Source organism: Mytilus galloprovincialis, chromosome 10 (assembly GCF_965363235.1).
Source record: "Mytilus galloprovincialis chromosome 10, xbMytGall1.hap1.1, whole genome shotgun sequence".
Classification (NCBI taxonomy): Eukaryota; Metazoa; Mollusca; class Bivalvia; order Mytilida; family Mytilidae; genus Mytilus; species Mytilus galloprovincialis.
In genome coordinates, this window is record NC_134847.1 from 53398604 (window position 1) to 53425375 (window position 26772).

General features: G+C 32.4%; 1 protein-coding gene across 1 annotated transcript in view; it reads right to left on the reverse strand.

Moving 5' to 3' along the window:
- Positions 1 to 3072: 3072 nt before the first annotated feature.
- LOC143047832 (uncharacterized) overlaps positions 3073 to 26772 on the reverse strand; it is a 69841-nt gene continuing 46141 nt past the window's right edge. Inside the window, exons 13-20 of the mRNA XM_076221113.1 lie at positions 26254 to 26286; positions 24606 to 24752; positions 24038 to 24186; positions 22607 to 22675; positions 21990 to 22004; positions 16161 to 16246; positions 14374 to 14508; positions 3073 to 13184 (exon numbers count right to left, since the gene is read on the reverse strand). Of these exons, the coding sequence (XP_076077228.1) occupies positions 11293 to 13184; positions 14374 to 14508; positions 16161 to 16246; positions 21990 to 22004; positions 22607 to 22675; positions 24038 to 24186; positions 24606 to 24752; positions 26254 to 26286 (2526 nt within the window). The 3' untranslated portion in view covers positions 3073 to 11292. The remainder of the gene's footprint in view (positions 13185 to 14373; positions 14509 to 16160; positions 16247 to 21989; positions 22005 to 22606; positions 22676 to 24037; positions 24187 to 24605; positions 24753 to 26253; positions 26287 to 26772) is intronic.

Sequence of the window (26772 nt, forward strand, 5' to 3'; positions counted from 1 at the left end):
TAGGAATTGAGGGCCAAAAGGGTTCAAAATTAAACTTTGTTTGATTTCATCAAAAATTTAATTTTTTGGGTTATTTGATTTGCTGAATCTAACTCTGTATTTAGATTCTTAATTATTGGTCCCGTTTTCAAATTGGTCTACATTAAGGTTCTAAGGGTCCAAAATTAATCTAGTTACTTAGATTTTTGATTTTGAGCCTAGTTTTCAAGTTGGTCCAAATCGGGGTCCAAAATTAAGCTTTGTTCGATTTGGACAAAAATTGAATATATGGGGTTCTTTGATATGCTGGATCTAACCATGTATTTACATTTTTGATATTTGGGCCCTTTATCAAATTGGTCCACATTGAGTTCTAAAGAGTCCAAAATTGAACTTTATTTGATTTCATCAAAAATTGAATTCTTGGGGTTCTTTGATATGCTGAATCTAACCATGTATTTAGATTTTGGATATAGGACCATAATAGGTAATGTCCAATTTAAATTATTTAAGTTCTTAGACCACATTCATTCTGTATCAGAAACCTATTCTGTGTCAACTATTTAATCACAATCCAAATTCAGAGCTGTATCAAGCTTGAATGTTGTGTCCATACTTGCCCAACTGTTCAGGGTTTTGACATATGCAGTTGTATAAAGCTTGGCCCTGCGGAGCATCTGGTTAGTTCCTGTGTTTGTGACCTGAAGGATGCTTACCCCAAAATCTATTGGGATCTTCCTCTAATTATGTGAATTGTTATATTAAGTTGGATACACGTCCAAGGAAAGTTCTCAAATAGAAACTAGATATCATTGAGATGGGAGCCATCTCTGTGGGCCCAGCTGTGAATAATGTGCATTAAAAAATTGTATCTTTACCATAAGACATGGGTTTGTCAACTGAAATCAGTTTTTGACCTTGACCTTTGACCTAGGAAGTTGTAAATAAATTATGACACACCCTTTGGTGTTGGTTTATAAACATGTCAAGTATAAACTTTGAAATGATAACGGTTCTCAAGATATAGAGCGGACACGATCTTTACCATAGGACATGGGGTTGTCAACTGAAACCAAAGTTTTTGACCTTGAACTTTGCCCTAGGCAGTCGTTCATAAATTATGACACACCCTCTGGTGTTGGTTCATATACATGTCAAGTATAAACTTTGAAATCATAACGGTTCTCAAGATATAGAGCGGACACGATCTTCACCACAGGACACAGGGTTGTCAACTGAAACCAAAGTTTTTTTACCTTGACCTTTGACCTAGGAAGTTGTACATACATCATGACACGCCCTCTGGTGGTGGTTAATAAACATGTAAAGTATAAAGTATGAAATCATAATGGTTCTCTAGATATGGAGCGGACACAAAGTGTTACGGACGGACAGACGGACGGACGGACGGACGGACGGACAGACTGATCACTATAGGGCGACCCGCCTTTGGCGGGGCCCTAATTATGAAAGATGTTTTGGGACACAACAAATAATCTCAACTGATCTGTAAGTGTTAAATGTTCCACAAGCCCTGATTTATAATTTAACTCACTTATAAGTCAAACCCCAGCTCTATATCTACAGGCATAAGGTAAAAAGTGCAGACAACTTATCATGGGAATTGTCACCAGAGACAAAGTAATGTGGCTTACCTTTTACAAGACTTAAAAATAGGTACATGTGGCTAAGCAACAAAGCATTAATACTAATTAAAAGAAAAAACTTGTGGGCTTAAGATCACATCCATTATTTTATTGATTTTGTATTTACATTGTGACATAGATCAAATTTATTCATTAAGTGTATATTCACTTGTTCTTATACAACTGCAAAAAAAAATTGTGGTTTATGTCTTGAGTGAGTTCAGCCATTTCAATTGATATTTTATAGTGTGTCTCTATGTTTTGGTGTTACACTATTGTTTAAGGTAAGGTTGAAGGTTGATACCTTTTATAACATTTAATCCCCTTGCATTTTTTTGCACCTTTCCTAAGTCAGGAACCTAATGTTCAGTAGTTGTCATTTGTTGATGGGGTTTAAGTGTTTCTTGTTTTTCAGTTTTTATATCGATTAGACCATTGGTTTTCCTGTTTGAATGGTTTTACACTTGTCATTTTTGGGGCGTTTTATAATAAAGCTCCTTGTTGAAGATCGCACTTTGACCTATAATGGTTTACCTTTACAAATTGTGACTTAGATGTAGAGTTGTTTCATTGGCACTAGTACCACATCTTCATTCTATCAAGAGTCAAAACAATTTGTCCTCGGTCAATATATTTTTTACATGTCAATGTATCTCATACGCTCATAAGAAGGTAATTATACATTTGTTATTGTATAATATCAAATTTGTGCAATGCTATTATTTTTAAAGTATTTTTAAACTTCCTTTAATAAAGGTTTACCCTTAAAAAATCTTCTTACTTTAGGTGAGTACAATTGTTATGTTTCCAAATGTTAGTTCTTTCAATCCTGAGGGTGAAAAAGTGCAACTGATTTCAGAAGAGAATGTGTTTCTGAATCCCTAATATTATTTCATTGTATAATATGTTTAATGTTGATTTATCTGAATAAATATTGTTTAAACTAAGAGAATGTGTGTACATTTCATTACAAATTTTTGAGATTATAAGTGTTATATAGTCGGTGATTGTATATCATATATATTTATACAGTAAATACAGCAGTTGATAGAGGCAAATTGAAGACATTTATACCTCATTCTGTCATCATTTTTTTTTTTTGATTTAAGATTAAGTTTGGTTTCTGGTGGATAGTTGTCTCATTTGCGATCATTCAAATCCCCTATATATTTTTTTTTAATTGGGACGTGCAAATATTAATGATGCAACTATTAAATCCAATTCCTGTAAGTTCAAAAATTATTACGATGTTTTTATTATTGTGAAAAAAGCGATGGGGTTATGTTTGCAATAATTTAAACTCATATTTTGAAATTTTTATATGAATTACAGGATTTTTCTCAATACCGCAAAATTAAATTCGCATTTTAGTCCAAAATAACCAAATGCAATAATAAATGTAGGCAATTATTTCTGAATTTACAGTAGTTATTAATCAACTAAATCATGGATTGAAAATGCTTTATTATGCATATTTTTTAGGTAAAACAAATAATGCAACAAAATTTTGTTCTTGGCAACAATTCATAACTGGCTCTACAAAGAAATACTGCAGCTTATCGGTTATCAGGTGCAGTTTTATTGAAGATTAAAAGGTGGCAGTAAATTCCCTTTCAAGATACTTAAAAACTAGAGGCTCTCAAGAGCCTGTATCTCTCACCTGAATCTACCTGGGTTTTTGAATTCATATAAAAAAAGATAAAATTTGGCTACAAAGTAACAACACTTGGCCAGAACCTCATTAGGAAAGGAACATTTATGCTATGTTTGGTTTCATTCAATTCAGTGGATCTCTAAAAGAAGAAATTTGTATGTATTTCCCATAGCGTCCTATGTTAAACTAAGTCCCCCCACTGGCAACCATCTTGGATGTTGGATTGGCGAGAAAGTAACAACACTTGGACAGCATCTCATTAGGAACATTCATGCTATGTTTGGTTTCATTCCATTCAGTTTCAGTTGTTCTCTAAAAGAGGACATTTGTATGTATCTCCCATAGGGTCATATGTTAAACCAAGTCCCCTGCTGGTGGCCATCTTGGATGTTGGATCAGCTACAAAGTAACAACACTTAGTCAGCATCTCATAAGGAACATTCATGCTAGTCTGACTTCATTCCATTCAGTGGTTCTCTAAAAGAAGACATTTGTATGTATTTCCCTTAGGGCCCTATGTAAAACTAACTCCCCCGCTGGTGGCCATCTTGGATGATGGATCGGCTACAAAGTAACAACACTTGCTCAGCACCTAATAAGGCACATTCGTACTAGGTTTGGTTTCATTCCATTCAGTGGTTCTCTAAAAGAAGTCATTTGTATGCATTTCCCATAGGGTCAAATGTTAAACTAAGTCCCCTGCTGGCGGCCATCTTGGATGATGGATCGGCTACAAAGTAACAACACTTGGTCAGCACATCATAAGGAACATTCATGCCATGTTTGGTTTCATTCCATTCAGTGGTTCTCTAAAAGAAGTCATTTGTATGCATTTCCCATAGGGTCCTATGTTAAACTAAGTCCCCCGCTGGCGGCCATCTTGGATGATGGATCGGCTACAAAGTAATAACACTTGGTCAGCACCTCATAAGGAACATTCATGCCATGTTTGGTTTCATTCCATTCAGTGATCCTCTAGAAGAAGTCATTTGTATGCATTTCCCATAGGGTCCTATGTTAAACTAAGTCCCCCCGTTGGCGGCCATATTGGATGATGGATCGGCTACAAAGTAACAACACTTGGTCAGCACCCCATAAGGAACATTCATGCCATGTTTGGTTTCATTCCATTCAGTGATCCTCTAGAAGAAGTCATTTGTATGCATTTCCCATAGGGTCCTATGTTAAACTAAGTCCCCCACTGGCGGCCATCTTGGATGATGGATCGGCTACAAAGTAACAACACTTGGTCAGCACCTCATAAGGAACATTCATGCCATGTTTGGTTTTATTCCATTCAGTGGTTCTCTAGAAGAAGTTCAAAATGTAAAATGTTAACGACGACGACGATGGACGACGACGACGGATGACTACAACGGACGACAGACGACGGACGCCAAGTGATGAGAAAAGCTCACTTGGCCCTTCGGGCCAGGTGAGCTAAAAAATGTTATCATATAAAAAAATAACCTAAATTGCTTAATGCTATATTTATATCAGTGCTTTCCCCCAGATATTTCATTTAGCATCCTGGTAAACAGGGGAAATCGAAAAACCTTCTGGTTTCTAAAAATTATAGCATCACATCCAGAACATAATCTATAAGAAAACCTCTTCAGATAGCGTCACATTTAAGATTATAGCATCACATTACCATGATGCTAAAAGATCCTGGGGAGAACACTGTAAATTATATCATTAAAAACTACCTAATTGCTTAACACTATTTATATACATGTATATATATATATATTTAAAGCAAATTTACAGATCTAACATTGTTGGGTTGATGTTTAGACGAGTTGTATATTTATAATATAATATATAGAATACTGACCATTAAAATTAATCGAAGGAGTACATGTAATATGCTTATAAACATAAAAGTTCTTTAAAAACTTAAAAGTAAGAACAAAATCTATACATAAACTTTTAAAGCTGAATTAGGCCAACCTTAAAAATATGTTTGTTTGCAGTTTTCCGACTGTACCTTCAGACTGAAGGGTCGGTAGGTAGGAAAAATATTTTATTTTATCAGCCAAAATACAGTTTAAATAAGCAGTTACACTAAACCAAGTTTCTTGTGAAGAAAAAAAAACATTTTAAAACAACAAACACTGGACATGCTGAAAACCAACATCAAATGAACAGTCATTTTGCAGTTTTCCGACTGTACCTTCAGACTGAAGGGTCGGTAGGTAGGAAAAATATTTTATTTTATCAGCCAAAATACAGTTTAAACAAGCAGTTACACTAAACCAAGTTTCTGGTGAAGAAAAAAAAACATTTTAAAACAACAAACACTGGACATGCTGAAAACCAACATCAAATGAACAGTCATTTTCAGATAAAAAACTTTTTAACCAAAACTGAAACTTTAACATAGTGTCATTATCCAATTTATGACATAAAATATGGTATAATTATTAAATACTGGAACACTTATAAACAAAGAATGTCATTATGACTAGAACTGTTTTAAAGAAATATATTCAGACATGTATGCTTCTTGACTAGAATGTTTTCATGAGTAGAGTATTTTCATCAGAAAAATGTAGATATTAAAGATTTATAAGACAATGTTTTAAAGAGTGTATTTTTAATAAAAAAAAATAACCATTGAATCTTCCTCAATTGAAAAAAAGGCAACTTCAAAAAAAAGTATTAAGACATTCGACTGTTTTCATGTTTCTAACAATATTTAATTATATGTGATAAGGTTATATTTTTGCCAGGCTTTAATGAAAACCAAAGAATCTGAAGTTTGGGGTGAAATCCATAGCACCCCATTAAAAGTAAATGGTCTGTACCCAAATGTTTTTAATGCATAAAAAAAAATGGCAGCATAGCTCCTAAGTACATGTTTTAATTGAATTCACACAGGCCACACAGTTTGGGTATATTTTATATTGTAAGAAAGAGAATAATTGCAATGAGTGGGGCAGCCCCCTTATTCTAAAGGAGCATACTCATTGCAATCGAAGATAGATTTAATATAGAGAGAGTATATTTATTTTTCAAGCTAACCATTCATTTTCTCTACATCTTTGTGTAGTTAGGGTTGCTTCTTATTGATTTGGCATGATCTATATCCATTAACATTTCAAATGAGCCCATTTCTCCGTACAGGCGTGTTTACAGATATCCATGAAGATTTAGGTCACGGAGGAGTGGTTTCATCTTTGTCGTCTTCACAACGATTTGTAGAAAATATGCCATACTTCAAGCTGCTGTCGAATTATTTAACCACTGAAATTGGTTCCATAAAGTCAGGCTCCACAGATTCTGTACCCGATTTGTTTGAGACAGAATGGTTATCGTGTCAGTTATGAATATCCGCTGCATCATCGTCAATGATATCATCACACATCATTACATGTGCCTGAATCTGTATAAACAGTTTACTAATAAACTTTTTTGTTTGTTATTTGTCTTAAAATTGACATGAGACGACTGCGTAAAGTACTCCTCCGTGACTTCATGGATACCTGTAAACAATTTCCATGTGCTTTATCATTAAATGGTCACATGAACGCTTGACGGGAAGCTAAGAAAAACCGAACTTGAAATGCGTAATTGACCCAGACTTTAAATCATTTCCGGAAAGGACCCAAAGTTCCGGATCGCGTCAATAGAAGTATTAAAAAAAATTTCTCCAAATTTAAAGCAATAAAATTTTCACAGTCGGGAGGATTTTCAAGGGTCGGTCGGTAAACTGCAAACAAACAATATTTTAATTTAAGCCTTATGAATGACCATAATGGTGAAATGTGGTGCTAATCATATAAAAAAAGTATCTGTTAGAATTGAAAGATCTAAATATTAACATAATTTCAAATTTCACTCTTGGAATCATCAAATAAGTGTAAATTTTCTCTGCCAAAATTAATAATAAATGCAAGTAATTCCTGAGAACAAAACATTAACTGAGGCAAGGAAAAGAAGGTACCCAAACCTAGAACATGAAAAAATCTGATACTGTAAATTCAAAAATTATTGCGTACATTTTTGTGATTTTGTCATTTTAGACTTAAATGCGATTTTTAAATTTTTACGATTTTGAGAAAAATCCTGTTTAATTCATATGATATATTTCAAAATGCGAGTTTAAATTATTGCATTTACTACTCTGTCGCATTTTTCGCAATAATAAAAACCTCCTAATAATTTCTGAATTTACAGTTTTTTGGAAAGGAATGTTTACAAGCAAATAAGGCAATTTCTAAGAAATTGGGCAAATGCTTGAAAATATAAAGCATTTGGTTTTGGATTAGAATTAGAATATAATAAAACAAATTCTTAAAAGAGTCAAGTTAGCTCTCTTGTTCTTCACCTCTTCCCTTGAAATGACTTGAAGTGAAACAAGAAGTTTAAATGAGATTGTAAAGCTTTCATATAATATTTGATTTGAAATGAATAAAGTTATATACTGTAGTTGCTAAATTCAAAAGGCCCCACATTTTCTGCTATAGAAACACATTCAATTAATATACACACTTTACATACTTTAACAAATAAACAGCTGCGTCATGAGCGCATGATACGCCTGTCATTTAAGCAATAATCATAAATTGTTTTTAAAATACAGTGCGACATGTGAAAATCCTCCCCTTTTTTTACAAAAAACTCAATATATCTGAAATAAAATTTTGAATCAAAACCAAAAAGTATACAGATCTTTAGATTAATATAACTAAGAAGTGTGCAAAGTTTTAAGCAATAATCATAAATCGTTTATGAGAAACGGCGCGACATGTAAAAAATACTCCCCCTTTTTTTTTACAAAATACTTAATAACTCAAATATAAAATTTTGAAACATCACCAAAAAGTATACATATATTGAGATGAATATAACTGAGAAGTGTGTAAAGTTTTAATCAATTATCATAAATTGTTTTTGAGATACGACGCAACATGGAAAAAAAACACACCCCTGTTTTAGTAACAAAGTCCCATAACTCAAAAAGTTTTAATCTTATTTTCATCAAAAAGTATACAGATCATTTGACCATCATAAGAAACAACAATATTAAGTTTCATGAAATTTGGATAAGTCGTTCTCAAGTTACAGTGCGACATGTTTACGCCGGACGCCAGACATTTGTATACCATAATACATCCCGTCAAAATTTTGACAGGCGTATAAAAATTAGAACAAGGAAAGTCAGACTGAAAATACATTGGATACATAATTGTATAATGTATCCTAAAAACACAAACATTTTGACAGTTCTCAATGCTACAGTAGAGATGACATACTATAAAGTCATAAAATAATGCAAAAATACAAGATGAAAATCATTTTCAAATTGGTAGTTCAACCTCATATTTAGATTTGTGCAAACAAAAGGTACAATACAGATCAAAAGGATCTATACTGCTGAAATAATCACATAAAATTCTTAATTCACAGTTAATGTAATTTAGTACAAGAATTCAAGTAGTTACTATTTTTGTGCAAATGAGACATTCACTATTATGAAAAAAATATCCTTTAGCACATTACTTTCAATATCCACAACAATTAAAGCTCACCTAATTCAGTAATTGTAAACTACCGGTACATGGAATAATACTTTCACATAGTGCAAATCACTAAAACAATAGTCCACAAGGAATGATATTTAAAGACAAAACCAAGCCACAGAAAAATTAATGTTTCTACAATATACATGATATATGCAAAGCTCGTTTTGAACATTTTATGTTGAAGGCCTAGGTCACACCTGAAAATAAGTCCACTCAACATTTCTATCCATTAGGTCATCTATTAACAATGGATTTCAATACAAGACTCTTCTTCACTCATCTCTATTATACTTTTTTATATGTTTTACAATTAATTACTATTTTATAAAAATATATAGCAGTTCACAGTACAGTTGTAACTTTAAAATAACATCACAGGCACACATGCATTTCTCTTTATTTCAACAGAATCATTCGGACACCAGTTATGATTAAAAAAGATGAATCAAAGTTTAAAAGTACAATGTAATTTCAATATTTCAATTGTTTTCAAAACTTCAGACAAGAAATCATTCAAGGAAATAAAAAATAACATATAATATATGTGCAAAAAAAACAACAACAACTATATAACAGATGTTTTCAACATAATTTCAAAAGCACAAGAGTAGTTAAAGAAACCCTTTTTATTTAACATACCTAGAAAGAAATATACATATAGGTTTACTAACCAACTCTATCCATGTGCATGTATAACTCATCTGACAACTAGTACAATCTTAACATTAATACTGATGAAAATTAAATGTCCCTCTTATTTCTACTGGAATTGGAAAATCTTCTACCAAATGATATTCTTAATGGTTAAACCTCTTGCATTAACACGTCCAAAGGAGAAGGTGCACAAAGGGTTAAAATCGCCCCTAAATTTTTAATGTTTTTTTAATTGGGCCAAACGATAACAAATTTCAAATATAAATACTTATGATAAGACTATTAAGACTAAAATATACTTTTTTGGCCCCTTCCTTTAACTTTTTTGGAGCTTTGACCCCTTAAATATGCATTATTTGTATTTTAGGTCATTTTTGGTCAAATTTGTCAAAAGTTTTAACAGTTTTTGGCATAATTAACCTTGGCCGCCATCCACGATCCAAAAAGTTTTTATATTGATGAATTCTATATCACATTGGGAATCTTTTACAAAACATTTTGGATCGTAGGTGGCGGCCAAATTTTTCTTAAAGCTTTTAGGTCTGAAAATTGCCCAAAATCATCAAAATTTGACAAAATGTTCAAAATGGGCCTAATTTGGAATGTATTATGTACTTTTATGGAAGGAACTGATTTATTGAGCATTAAGACTTTTGAACTAGACCTATTTATGAACCCATTTGTGAACTTTTTGGTGTTTTATGATAAAGTTGATTTTTTATGCCATTTGGGCCATAAGTGAACCTCGTCCTTTGTTTCTAAGTGAACAAATACTGTGGAATATTGTTTCTTCTGGTATGCAAAATTCCAAGGACTTTGATTTGTAAAGGTTAATCATCAATGGAGCTAAACAACATACCAATGTTTTATATATATAAATTATAGGCTGGTAATAAGCAAAATTAGTTTTAAACCATGAAATAAAGTATCCCTGATTGTAATACAATGGGAGATTTGGTGTGCTGTAAAACCTGAATAAGTAACCACCATACAAAAGTGTACATTTTAAAACACTCAATTCTTTGTCTGGGAATACCTGATTAGCAATAACATATTTGTTGTATATGGAGTATTTACCTGTATATCGAACATGTGCATGTTAATACACTGGTGTTCCACCCAAGTAAAAAGGCATATAGGACCCAAGGACTGTTCTAGATAAAATGTACATGGTGTCTTTAACCACACTTTTTCAGATGCCAGTATATCGAACATGTGCATGTTAATACACTGGTGTTCCGACCAAGTAAAAAGGCATATAGGACCCAAGGACTGTTCTAGATAAAATGTACATGGTGTCTTTAAACACACTTTTTCAGATGCCAGTATATCGAACATGTGCATGTTAATACACTGGTGTTCCACCCAAGTAAAAAGGCATATAGGACCCAAGGACTGTTCTAGATAAAATGTACATGGTGTCTTTAAACACACTTTTTCAGATGCCAAACCCATGGAACTTTAACCATACATCTTTTATTTGTCTTTAGGCTAAAGTAGATTCAAGCCCCAACCACCAATACATTTCAAACATCTAAAAGACAACAGAAAACTTTTCTGTCTTATTCACCAAGTATTTGGAATTTCAATATTCCAGCACATATATCACAAACAGAAATAATACCTGATATATCAGGTAAGACTTTCTTTTAATTGATTGCATCACAGTAAATAATTAAACTATTAACAATTAAAATATTCTTTAAACAGCAACAACTTCTAAAACTTAAAAATTGGTACATGTATCATTATTTTTTATATCCTCAGTATGTAATATAAATGTGTACATTTTATATGTATAATAGTCTATATAATGTTTACAAAAAATCTAATCATCAATGACAATGATAGGATCAGCCTCCTTTTGATCATCTATATTAGTTGTATTTTTCTTTGCATTATTAGATGTGTTCGCAGCCTCATTTTCATCATCTTCGTCACTATCTAATGATATAAATACTGGTTCTTCATTCTTAACAACAACATAATCCATTGATGCTTCTTGTTTGACTGAATTTTTATTGATATCATTATCGTTTGTTGAAGAAGTAGGCTCATGTTGTCCAAAAGATGAATCGCCAAATGGTGCCATTGACTGGTTTGAAAAATTCATAGTTATGCCATCATTAATACTAAGTCCTGTCGTAATCACATTTTTTCCTGAAAATCCTGAAGTATTTTCTTCTTTTACTTTAATCCTTTCTTGAGTATTTTGAGACGTAGGTTCGTTTGAATGAGTTTTTGACATACATGTATTTGATTGAGCTGGCATTGCCTCTTGGACATTTGGATATGGCGTTGTGTCTGTAAGTTGTGAATTGTTTTGACTGTATGAATCAATCATGGTTGAAATATCTGTCGCTGGCCTAGATGAGCCTAAATTTTGTTCGAGCTGTTCTAACCTGGATGAATCTGAAGTGGCAGTGGAAGAGGAGGTATTTATTAGTGTTGCATTTTGTGGTGGCAATGTTGATGTGATTGAGTTATATGATGATGAGAATGGTACCCTGTTGTACTGAGGTGGCGGTACACGACGAACACTACTGCTAATAGTATAGGGAGGTGGAGGAGATCTCATACAACTAGTTCCCTGTGCTATATTAGAAAGGGGAAACAATGGACTCAATTGTCCAGCATTAAACTGAGGTCTCCCAGCACTAGAAGTTGGTACTTTGGTAGACTGAATATTTGAAGCACCAATTGGCATACCAAATGTTGGCATGTTCAGTTGTATGCCTAAAGCACTAGTACTCAAATGACCTGGTATGATATCAACATTTAAACCAGTAGTTTGTAATGATTCATTCAGTAGTCTTTGCTCCTCCTCTGCCTTTTGCACAAACCTGTCTTCATAGGGAACACATACACCATTTTCAACATTGTCAATTTCAACAACTGGTGACGACAAGTTTTCGTTTTCATCAGCTCGATATAAACAAACTGGTATAGGCACTTCTGGATCAGTTGATTGTCTATGTTTTTTATGTGGAATGAGTTCATCCTCATCATCTTCATCACTTGTTCTAGATTTCACACTTTTCCCCTCCTTATGAGACAGATGTCGTCTGCGAGATTGCCCTCTACCTGAGTAATGAGATTTTGGATCTTGAGGTTTGTGTTTATCTTTGATTCTTTTATCAAGTACTGATATTTCTTTTTTATCAAGTACAGACATAACATCGACTATGGGTATAGAACAAGGTGAAATTGAATCCTTCTTTTTGTCAATGCTTTTTTTCTTTTCTGATTCTTTTTTGCACAAAGTCTTTCCTTTTAGTTCATACGTGCTAAATTTCCAAGTTTTATTACTTGCTGGAGGTGAACTTAATGCTTTCTTACTACCTGCTAGCGATACTGATGGAGATTTTATTAGTGATGTGTATTGAACTTGCTCAGGGGTTTGGCACATTTTTTTCTGAACCTTCTGTTCTTGCACCAGTTCTGGTGATTGGCTGCGTCTTTGAGGAGTGTTCTGCCTCAATGCTACTTTCCAATTTCTAACACTACCGGTAGGTGTGTTTCCTTTATCTCCCGAACGTGGTGATCTATTTTTATTATTTGTTCCTCTTCTTCCACCTCTACCTTTCCCGACACCTCCCCTTCTGACCTGTTTTACACGTCCTCCATCAGATTTGGACGGCTTTTCCTCACCTTCACTATCTGAGCTACTGTATCTGTATGCATCTGTAGAATCTAAGGTTGTGTCTTTTACATAAACTTCTACAATGAATAAATAAATTATATAATTTTTTTTATCAATTAACATTTATCAATTAACAAATTTTCCTGAAAATTGATCTTTTTGTAGATCTGTATGACTTTATACTTATAATTAAAATATCATTCTGATAATGAACGACTCCTTTACTGGTAAATTTAGCTCATGTTCCAAAAATAGTGTCACTCATCTTGGTCTATTACTCTATGTGCATATTAAACAAAGGAAACACAGATGGATTCATGCAGAGATGCAAACAGTTTTTTTTCCCTGTCAGACATAATGAAATGTGGCCTACAGGGTACCAAGTTTTGCCAGACCCATCACATTTCTGCCAGACCTATATTTTCACTCAAAATAATCCAAGGTTGTAATATTATGGGGGCAGCAACCCAACAACCAGTTGTCAAATTCATCTGAAAATTTCAGGGCAGATAGATATTGACTAGATGAACAATTTAACCCCTTAGATTTGCTCTAAATGCTTTGGTTTCAGAGTTATAAGCCAAAATCTACATTTAACTCCTATGTTCTATTTTTAGCCATGGCAGCCATCTTGGTTGGTTGCTCGGTCACCGCACACACTTTTTAAACTAGATACCCTTATAATGATTGTGGCTAAGTTTGGTTAAATTGGGCCCAGTAGTTTCAGAGGAGAAGATTTTTGTAAAAGTTAATGACGACGGACCCTGACAGACGCTGACCGCCAAGTGATGAAAAAAGCTCACTTGGGCCCGGTGAGCTAAAAATGAATAAAAATTAAAATCTATCATGTATTTCTGGTAAGTTGGGAGTAAATTTCTTACTGTTTGTGCATTTTCCCCCCAATACTAACAGATGACAGTTAGAACTCAAGACTTTAATTAGTTTATTCCTGTTTTGACTTCTATATATGTTTATAGATGAGATGAAATCAATCCGACTTGTTCAGGTCAGTTTATGTTTTTCATTACTTTTCCATGATCTGGTATATTTTATTCAAATTGCCACCTTTGGTCTATGATCTTGCAATTTTGACTGTCTGACATGACAATCAGAAATCATTGAAGCAAAACAGTAACCGATTACGTTAACTTATTGATTGTTCACAGGTTTTGACCAGAACCTCGCCCTTCCCCAGTTTCTCAGCCTCATACAAAAAAGTTTATATTTTTCTGACATTGACATAATATTGTATATTTATTGACTTACCACCCCATCTCCCATGTCCTTCCTTGCCACACAGTTTTAACTTTTGTATCCATACTAACAATTTGGCAAAATCTTGTCTTTTTAAAGATGCTCTTGCTAATAATTTTAAAACCTCAGTCTTTGCATCTGTGAGATCTGCAGGAGAAAGAAAACTTACCTATACATGAGTTATGAACCAGTTTCTGGTACTGTACTAATTCATAAATTTTAAGTGCATACTGTGGATTACTTATTTTCGTGGATACCAATTTTTGAGGATTGAGGAAAATTTGCATATTCGGCAAAATTTAATTTAGTGAATTTGGCAATGTCTGCATACATACCATTAGGAAATTTGGAAAATTTCACCTGTACCCAAGAAATCCACAACCAGGTGCTCCGCAGGGCGCAGCTTTATACAACCGCAGTGGTTGAACCCTGAACAGTTTGGGCAAATTTGGTCACAATATTCAAGCTTGATACTGTCTGCATTTGGATGGTGATCAAATTTTTGACATAATATAGGTTTTGGTCACATTATAAATGTGGTCAAAGATCTAACAAAGCTATTGCACAATACTGTGCAATTGAACATTTCTTCTTTAAACTTTTGAAAACCAGCAGTATAAGTAGGTAACCAAGTAATCAAACATATATTATATAACAGTATTCCTTAAATTTTAATTGCATTATCTCCCTTACACTGCTTTTAAATTGTCTAAATTGTCCTTTAAACAGAAAAACCCTTGTTTTCCGCCTTTTTTGCCCCTAATGGCTTAATGATTTGAGCCATAACCCCCCATAACCATCCCTTTGCAGTATGGAAACTTGTGGTATAATTTCAAGTTATTGATTGAAAACAAGAAAATTGCTTATTTGGGCCCCTTTTTTGACCCTCCACTAATTGAAACCCCCCTATACACTATAATTCAATATATGTGACTGTTTATATTAACATTAAAAAGCTTATGGATAAAAGAACTAAATGTACATCATCCAAATGGCATCAATAAGAAATACTAAAATTTTTGTTTTTCACTCATTTTTTAGGAGTGATATCTCTAAGAAGCCACTTCTCCCACTTTCTCAGCATTTCAGACAGTTGGGTTACAAACTTGATGACTTTAATCGCATGAAAATGCTAGTGATTGAACAGAACATTCACTGGAGTGATGCCCAGCGACAGGTTTGGGAAAGCTTTTGGATAAAGGAACTAAATGTACATCATCCAAACGGCATCAATAAAAAATACTAGCAGTTTTGTTTTCAATCATTTTTTAATGTTAATATATACAGTCACTTATATTGAATTATAGTGTTTTGTTTATATTATGAGATTCAGGATTTTGGATTTAAATCAATAGACCAAAACTTACCTGTATTATTACTGATCTAATTTTACACCTAATATCAGTATTGTTAAAACTTTTGACACTGACGAAGGCCATTTGTTGAGCCGAAATATTTGTCAACACAATTTAATAACAACATTTTCGTATAATAACATCTTATATCAGTACCGTTGTGCAAATTTTTAGACTGATATAATTTTTTCCTTATCTGCATAGTATTGTCTATTCTAGACGATACGGTACATAGTTAATTTGCTGGTTGGTCCTTTTTATAGACTTATATATATATATATATATATATATATATATATATATATCCTTCTATGTAGAGTTAGTTTCTGCTTTACATTTGCATGACTTTGGATGTATCATGACACAAAGATGACAACTATGTACTATCTTTTTTTGCTTGGTTGCTCTCAGTAATGTTTGCCCTGGAACTCATTTTATTCTAACCTGTGATTGATGATGCTACTGCTGCTGAAGTAAATGTTTTACGTAGTTTCATAGGTGAATCTGGTCTTTGCTCTACACCTAATGACCTAGAAATGTAAATAAAATATTAGTATAACATTGTTCAAAGTCATTTTATACTTATAAATTATAATATAAATTTTTTAGTACAGGTATAAGCATGTCAAAAGTCTTGTAAGAGTTGTCTCCCATTTGGTCCCTTTTCAGACACTCTTGAAAATAAACTGTTATCACAGAGATATGTCTCGCCTTTTTGTAATTTTGATTATGCAATTGTTGAAATCAAAATAGCAATACTTTATCATCTTACACAAGTTATGTAAATATTCAAAGTCAATGAACCATGACTGAGTTACATGGCTAAACAATCTCCATGTAAATGAGATGTGCCAATGCTAATACAAATGCATACCAAACACCATTGACTTTTTATAAGTCTTTCCCAAACCTAAATAAAAACATTAACTTGTAAACTATGTAAAAGTTTTAAAATCAATGAACCATGAAAAGGGGGTGGGGCTTTATAATCTCCATGGAAACAATACTTGCAAATGCAAATAAATTTGCACACCAAATATCATTGACTTAACATTAGCAGTTCATCTTAAACTGATCTAATCACAAACTAATACATGTAAACTAAGATAAGTTCCAAAGTCATTAGACCATGACTTAGGGGCGAGGCCAAATATTCTCCATGGAAATGAGATGCGCCAATGCTTATACAACTGAATACTAATTAGCATTGGCCTATTACCAATGGTTCACCTTGAACTGACCTACTCAAAAACTAATACATGATTACTTAGCAAAATTTTCAAAGTCAATAGACCATGACTAAAGGGGCGGAGCCAAATTATTTCTATGGAAATGAGATATGTCAATGCTTTTTAACCCCGCCACATTATTTATGTATGTGCCTGTCCCAAGTCAGGAGCCTGTAATTCAGTGGTTGTCGTTTCTTTATGTGTTATATATTTGTTTTTCGTTCAATTTTTTTTTTTTTTTTTATATAAATAAGGCCGTTAGTTTTCTCGTTTGAATTGTTTTACATTGTCTTATCAGGGCCTTTTATAGCTGACTATGCAGTATGGGCTTTGTTCATTTTTGAAGGCCATACGGTGACCTATAGTTGTTAATGTCTGTGTTATTTTGGTTTCTTGTGGACAGTTGTCTCATTGGCAATCATACCACATCTTCTTTTTTATATTATACAACTGCATACCAAATATCAATGCCCTACCACTTGTGTTCCCCATAAACTGACATAATCACAAACTAATACATGTAAAATAAGCAAAAGTTTCAAAGTCAATAGACCATGACTGAGGGGGCAGGGCCAAATAATCTCCCATGGAAATGAGATGTGCCAATGCTTATACAACTGCATACCAAATATGATTGACCTACCACTTGTGGTTCACCATAAACTAGACCTAATAACAAACTAAAACATTGTTGACGCTGTCGCCAACGCAGGAAACAGCATACATATGCCTCCCTTTTTGACTCCATCAAGGCAAGACAAAAACTAAATATAAATTTATAATTGGACACCAGTTGTGTCTCTTTCCAGTCATTATAGTACTGGTTTACATGCAAAAAGAATAGGGTGCTTTAAAATTTGTATTGAACAGTATGAATTCAGAACATTTTTTTCTCATTTAAACCTTTTAATACAAATCTGAAAAGGTTTGTTTTATTCACATAATCAAAACAACTGTTACCTTACACCTAAAGATTGGCAATATGATCTATTTTCTTCAACATAGCTGAAATAATTGGAGGTTTATAAAGAATACATTTTAAAAGTATTATTCAATTTCAATGTGTCATATTAAAGTTTAAATACCATAAAAATGAACAGAAAATATTGAGGTTTGAGGTTTTTCTTAAATAATTTTTTTTTCACTCACACAAGATTTTTCTTGAAGGATGATAAAAATATGACCACAATAAATTTTAATTTCTATTGATTAAACTTTCACTCAATATTTATCAAAATTTAAAACAAAGTTATTAATTTAAATTGTGAAAAAATAATATCTATGACCAGAGAAAATCGTTACTACACTACACACACCATGTATATATGTGATTAGCATCATTTAAGCAATAGACGATTAGATGTTATTTGATATCTGTAATAAAACCGTGAGTATGAAATATTCAAGTGTTAGAAACTATCTGTAGAATAAATATACTAGTATTTGTCACTTGTAACCTTGAAGTACATCTCATAACATTTTGGTTGAATGAGTTTGAAGAAAAAAATGTTTTAGACTTTTTTTTTTTACCAGAAAAAATTATCCCTAATTTCGAATTAATTTTATATTTTAGAGAACCTGATCTCAACATACAATAAGCCTGAAGCTGTAAAGCAAGCTTTACATATCACAACTGGATTCAAATGCAAATTTTAGTTTAATTTACCCCAGTGACCACCATTTTCCTATACATTACACATCTATTGTTAAAATTATTATAAACTGTGAAGTATTGTTTAAAAGTTTATTTTAATCAAAGCCTAACAATGTACATTGTACATATGGGTCATAGAAACAAATCTATTTTTAGAACAGTTTATTTTCGTATCCCAGGTAAAGGAAAGTCTGAATGCAAATAAACTAAAACTAAATGTGTTTATAATCTTTATTTAAAGAAACAAAATAAAATAACGCATATGACACTAGAGTAGACATAAAATTTTTATTAGAATAAATCAACATTCAGTATATTGTATGTGGATTACAGACGTTCATCTTTCTTCAGGGATTTCTTTTTTTACTGATCTGTTCTATGATAGTATCGATGTTAAATTTTGACTCTGTCATTTGGCATTTCGGATATAAGCATACTCCGCTTTATTGCATAATTTTGTCTGACAAATAGGCTATGCAAATAACCGGAATCTACTGTATATATAATGTATAAGAGAAGTGATGTGACAAGCATAAGCCTTTCAAAAAGGGCTAGTCCACTCTTAGCTGATGAAAATGGAAAGTGCTCTCGCTTTGTAGATCAATTCATTTACTAGAATAGCCACGTGCATCAATCAATAAATTTTACCACACACGTGAGGTCACACATTATGAAGTAGTATATATCGTTTAACGTTGTTGTTTACGAAACTCCAAAAGATTCGACTATTTATAGATAAAAGTTACCTGTGTACCAATATCATGAACATGCATGATTAATGACCAGGCAAAATCTAATTGCTAAAATAGAGAGGACAAATCTGATACTCTACAGGATTGAAGGACATTAACTAGGTTTGGATTGTCCTAACCAATCAATAAACTTTGATTATTCACGTCTCGTAATATCTTCCAATCAGGTAGCAAGAAAAATTCACGCACTGATTGTCCATTGTTCAATTCTTAATATGAACTCCTAGGAGTCGATAATGAAAGATCACTAGTATATAAAGAAACATAGATCCCTAAAAGAAAACTGCAGTGCTGAAATAGTGTTATATATTCTGTAGATGTATTCAAACTTTTACAGCCAATTTCTAATATAGAACATATAGGAATAGTTGAAACCGAAAAATAGATTGCAGAATTGATGTATATCAGAAATTTTATTTTAGTGGAGGATGCCGGAGTGCCTTGAGAAAACCAGTGACCTTTGATAGAACTGACAATCCTAGTCAATTAAGGTTGTAGTCAAGTGCACCTCCACGAGCAGGGTTCAATCACAACTCACAACTTCAGTTCATTTTTTTTTATTTCTAATTTTCCAATTATTCTCACATAAAGTTACAATATTTTTAATCTAGAGGGTGGACACTGAAAGTTTTTTTGTGTGTAAAAGAAAATTAATTTGTCCATTTCAAAAGAAATCAAGAGTAAAATTATTTTTATTAAATTTCAATATGTTTAAATTTCTTTCTTGTACATAACAAGCCAACAAGCAATTTATTTTTGTGAGAAAAAAAAACAATTAGAAAATAAATCACAGTGAGTGAATATCATGAATATGTAAAACTTTGATCTTTCCTATTCAAATAGATCAAATATTTTTGAAATTAAATAACCGTGAAGTGGACTAGCAAGGACAAACAAGCTAGAAAAAAAGAATCGGCGAAGATAAATAGAGAATATCATATGGCTTTTTCAATATCGCATCCGTATCAACCCGAGACACCAATATAATCCCAAAAGCTCTGCTCGAGGGATTATATTGGTTGAGGGTTGATACGGTGTGTGATATTGAAAAAGTCATATCATATACACTTTATTATATACATATACCTCAAGTAGATGTTTTTTTATGCAACATGACGTCATACAGATAAGGAGATTTGAAATGAAGTCATACAGATTATAGGGTTGACATGACGTCATACAGCTTAGGGATTTGATAACATAAAGCCTTTGCAACAGTGACTGCAATCGATGACGTGACGTCATACAGATTAAAGGTGTGATAAAGCTTTTGCAACCATGCTGATATCGATATCATCACGGGTGGCTGATACAGCACGCTTGCCATTGATTGTATTACACATACAATTTATCTGTATTTACTTCTAAGTATATAATAAGTTGGTTTATAGCAGGGCTTCCAAAAAATATTTGAGCCAGCTGGACATTTTATATCTGATCCCGATTTTAATCCCTAAGACTAAGTCACAAAAGGCAATTTAAATAAATTATAGTAATCAGATGGCCATCCCAATGATTGACATTTAGATTAAAAAAAAACGTTATTAAACTTTACTTTGATATGAATTTGATGTTCTGATGTAAACTGTTAAATTGACAGTGCATCATTCAAAGTGTGCACATCAGCGTGCTCATATCTGCCTTAGACTCTTTATTTGTGCAAAATGATGTTGTCAAAAACTTTACTTTCCTTTTTAAACCGGATGTTGACATGACAATGGTAAAACATGGACCATATACGCATACGTAAAATCTGTGTACGTTTTGTTTCAAAGCATGACTGAGTGAAGAAGCTCTTTCCACGTTATTTCTTGAACAAAATACTTCAAATGAATTTTAGATACAGGTTTCAATGATAATTTTAGCATTTTTTAAGAAATGTAGGATGCATAATTAAACTTCCCACCTGTGCACATGCGCACATGTGTTCTAGTTCATACTACGTAGTTCTGACGATTTTTCATTTAAAACCTTTTTAAATTTTTCATCAAATCATGTTTATAAATGTATTTCTTATAATTTTAATCTGTTAGACTAAATCAATTAGATACGAACCGCTGAAATGTTAAAAAATGATTCTTAACAGACTGATCAATTTATACGATGTCCGGTACTGAAAATAGTTTACCTGTCACCTGAACAGGTAGATTTCAGGGTTCACCGATTTCAGCTGTCCAACAACTAATTAGCCTTGATAAAAATTAGAAAGTATTGAAGTAGGGGTTGTTTTGATAGTAATTAATCATCATGTCACTTTTATGACCGGAAATGTGTGGCTGTTAAAGGCAAAATATTGGGTCAAAAAGATCGTGAATTATGTAAAAATGACCGAAAAAGCCTTGATATATAAAAAGTAAAAGACCGTTTCATGCTTTTCCCAGCCGGACTTTTACCGGACATTATACAGTTGTCCGGAATATATGACCGTTTTGGAAGCCTTGGTTTATAGTATCAACAATCCTTATCACTCAAGTTTGGATAAAATATTTTGGTTATTAGCAGATTTTAATTCCCTCAAGGAATCAAATAAGCATAAATGTTGATGCCTAGTGATAGACTAATATATGTGCTAAACAGTACAACAATGATATACTTCAAGCATACAATTAGAACATTTATTCTACAACATTTAACTTACCACTTCTTAGAATCACTGTAGATTCAACCATGCATAGAAGAACAGAAAGAAAAAATTAGCATAGAAAAATACTTACTGAGATCATAATTAAATATCACATTCCTTTTACCCTGTAGAGCCTTATATCAAAAGAAATTTCTAACAATTTGATGTTTTGAATAGAATTTTTAGGCATCTGACACAAAAAAAAAGTCTTATTATACACCTGGAAAAAAAACATGCATTCTTTATAGTAAGAGAACTATGATGTCCTCTTCAGGTTATTTCTTTGAACCCTTACTGATTACTTTATTTCATTCATATTTTATTTTTGTACCTTAAAAGCCCAAAACTAATTTCACTCCTTTAAGAGACTTATATCTTTTTTTAATAATCAGGAATGGTTTTCATTTTAGTGGTTTTAACAAAATTACCTCAATACATGCAATTATGCTGTGTAAAAACAGATATATGCTACATCACAATTTTAATAAACTTGCAAACAACTTAATTAAAGCTATATATGTTCATCTATTTCAACATTTGCATTTGTGTTACCTGTGGCATCTCCCGTACCGTAGCCAGGTTGTAGAAATATTTATGAAATATTCTAAATAATATGTCTCAATATATATTACCTGATTTCCTTCTGTGATATCAAATGCCTTGTTCTGTTCCTGTCCTTGCTTCTCTCATCTTGTTCAACTCTAAAGATAAAACAAAACATATATATCTCTAATAGAATATGTGTATCTACTATGCATGTAGAAAGAAACCTTTTAATTACTAGCTAAAATACAACATGCCTCTTACTGAACGGTCGATATAACAACAGGATATCTTACAAGTCAATGTGTTAATTGTTTCCCTTAATGATAACGGATGTTAACTTTGACTCAAGTTGTAATCATGACCTACATTTAACAGATGATAGTAACGTTCATTCAAGTTGTAATCATGACCTACATTTTAACAGAGGATGGTTACTTTGATTAAAGCTGTAATCATGACCTACATTCGATCAGAGGTTCTCAACTTTGATTCAAGTTGTAATCATGACCTACATTTTAACTGAGGATGCACACTTTGATTCAAATTGTAGTAGTGACCTACATCTTAACAGAGGATGCTGACTTTAATTCAAGTTTTTGTCATGACCTACATTTTATCAAAGGATGATAAATTTAATTCAAGTTGTAATCATGCATGACCTACATTTTATCTGAGAATGGTAACGTTGACTGAAGTTGTAATCATGACCTACATTTTATCAAAGGATGGTAACTTTGATTCAAGTTGTAATCATGACCTACATTTGATCAGAGGTTGTTAACTTTGATACAAGTTGTAATCATGGCCTACATTTTAACTGAGGATGCACACTTTGATTCAAATTGTAGTAGTGACCTACATCTTAACAGAGGATGCTGACTTTAATTCAAGTTGTTGTCATGACCTACATTTTATCAAAGGATGATAAATTTGATTCAAGTTGTAATTATGACCTACATTTTAACTGAGAATGCTAAATTTGATTCAAGTTGTAATCATGACCTACATTTTAACAGAGAATGCTGACTTTGATTCAAGTTGTAATCATGACCTACATTTTAACAGAGAATGCTAACTTTGATTCAAGTTGTAATCATGACCTACATTTTAACAGAGAATGCTGACTTTGATTCAAGTTGTAATCATGACCTACATTTTAACAAAGAATGCTAACTTTGATTCAAGTTGTAATCATGACCTTCATTTTAACAGAGGATGCCAACTTCAATTAAAGTTGTAATGAAGACCTACATTTTAACAGAGGATGTTCACTTTGATTCAAGTTGTAGTAGTGACCTATATTTATCAGAAGATGTTAAGTTTGATTCAAGTTATAATCATGACCTATATTTTATCAGAAGATGGTTACTTTGATCCAAGTTGTAGTCAAGGCCTACATTTTATCAGAAAATGCAAATTTTGATTCAAGTTGTAGTCATGGCCTACATTTTTACAGAGCTAATCTTTAATTCAAGTTGTAATCATGACCTACATTTTATCAGAGGATGGTAACTTACCTTGCTTTTACATAAGACAGGAGTACTTTTGATCTACATATATTGTTGGACATCTGACGAGGATCTGCTCTAGTCATGTGATAAAGAAGTGGATAAAATTCCTTCTTCACCGATCGTATCTCTTTCGCTGCGTCATAATTTACTGTAACCTGAAGTAAAGTTATAAATAAGTATTGTAAGATATGCAAATCATTACAACAATAATATTTACATAGGGCCTTCATACGTTTGGCCTGTTGACAAATTCAATTCAATTTTTTTTAATCAAATATTTGTCAATATAAACATAACCAATGGTGCTATTGCACACAAATTTCAAAGAAAAAGTTAGATCAAATTATGCAGATCACAATTTTTTACCAGGAATGGGTAATTACTGACTATTTTTAAATTTAAAGTTATCCAAAAAAATAATTATTAATTCTGTCTACCTTAAAGTGTTTTCCTCTTACTTAATTTTCGTTAAAAACAATATTTCAGCCAATCTAATCTAAAATAACTAAGTTATTTATCAGGATTTTTTTTTGTCAATTGAGCAAAAAAGAGACTAATCTTTAAGAAACCCAACCTCTACACTAGTATCTAGAGGCCATGTTGTTCCTTTAATAAACTTTGGTATCCCAGAGTCCCTCTTATCCATTTTAGAAAACATCTCATCTTCTGATTCTGAGGAGTCTTGCTTGCTTCCATCGCTGCTGTTCGTATCTTTTCCCTGCTGCAAAATATAAAATTAAATATTTTTAAATCAATTTAAGCATAAGGGTGACATGGTATTCTTTTATAAACACCAACCCAGCATTTTTATTTACTTTGTACAGGGGTTAAAAAATTAAGTTACAGCTCACTAGCCCAGGACTTAGTTGGTAGCAGGATTTACTAGTCCTGTTGATAGAACTGCTAGCCCAGCAAATCAAACCTGGTAGCCCGAACTTCCAACAAATGTTTGAGTCAGCTTGCTATTTTCTTCTGATTCAAATTTCAATCATGTAAGACTTAGTCACAAAGGCAATCATCGTTAAAATGTTGGCATCATCACAATGCCTGAATAATCGACACTGAAACGTAAATTGTTAAATTGACAGTCCACATACGAAATGTTAAAAATAAGTGAACTAAAATCTGCCTTTAACTCTTTATTAATACAATATCACGCTGTCAGAACTGTTCTTTCTTTTTTGCAAAAAGCATTTTTCCTATAACCGGATGTTGACTTGTCAAAGGTAAAACACGGACCAAAGATGGACACAAAACTCTGTGTACGCTGTCAAAGTTGTCTATTCAGTTTATGTAGTTCTTTCCACATTATTCTTCTTGAAAATACTTGAAATAAAAGTTTAGATAAAGGTATCTATGATAATGTTCACATTTTTGAAGAAATGGGATGCAAAATTAAATCTCGCACCTGCGCTCATGCTCACATGTGTATCAGTTTCAACAACGTGGTTCTATCAAATTTTCATTTCTCTTTTTTTTTTACTTTTTTTTAATTGATCATTAATTTAGAATTTTATGTTAATATGTATTTCTGAAAGACTAAATCATTCTTACAAGTAACAGTTCACACCAACCAATGCATCATACCCCGAGTAATGTACAATACGCTAAGTACGGATAAATCGATAATGATAGTACAGGAATTGCAATCAATACATGATACCGGTCCACCCAGAGTCATTTGTTCTTTTTTTAAAAACATACAAAATCAGTTCGAATTCTTGGAATCCAGGATGACGTAATTGAATTTGATTGGCTAAGATAGAATAGAGATGAAGGGATTTTCCATTTTTTATTTTGGAAACCCCAAGATGTTTTTGTTACTAGTCCGTCGGGCATATTTGGTTAGAAGTTTTGATTGCCCGAGGTGCAAATGCTCTAGTCCCGGGCGTCGGGCTAGTGGATTTCTTAACCCCTGTTTGTATTGTAATTTAGTTAGATTTGTCAGTAAAGCGAATTCTTAACATGTTTCAATCAGATGTTGTTTTTTAGTTTTTGGTTAATTGTCAAATGATTGTAAGTGTTTCATGGAATGGGATATATATTTTTTGTGTAACATTGTCAGTAGTTGTTTATGACATATCCTTGATAGCTTTGTCCTTTGGTTGATAGTTGTTTCATTGGCACTCATACTATATATATCTCCTTAGTTTTGTATTATACAACAATGTGACCACCTCTTCTATCTTGTGCTAGAGAAGGTTAAGATCATTTTTACATACTGTTTTCTTTGCTTCATCTGTTTTCTTTACTTCCTAAAATAGAAAGATACAAAAAAAAAAAATCAAAACTAGTTAATTTTGATTTAAAAACAATTAGATTAGGACATTACAAAAGGCCTACTTACATTTTTTGTCAAGAAAAAAATTAGTTTAGAATTCCTGGCCTCCTTACTCTAAGAATTGGACTTTCTGTTAATTTAACGAACAAATTCCAAAATACTCTGTCTATAGTCCAAAGCATCTTTTAAATCTTTCTATAAAAACTACTGTATGTTTTGTTTTTTTTTCTTTTATTTCGTTACCATTTTAACATCCTTAATTCCTAATAAGGATTTTGAGTATAATAAAAGTTGATTGATAAATTTTTTTTTACATTCTCTCAAGTATTTATTTTAAAGCTAAAAACAATTGGCTTTTCTGAAATGGTATTTTGGAATAACTATAAAAAAAATATTGTTATAAGTAATGAAATATCATCCTGTAATATAATCTAATAATAAATAAATACTATCACATTTT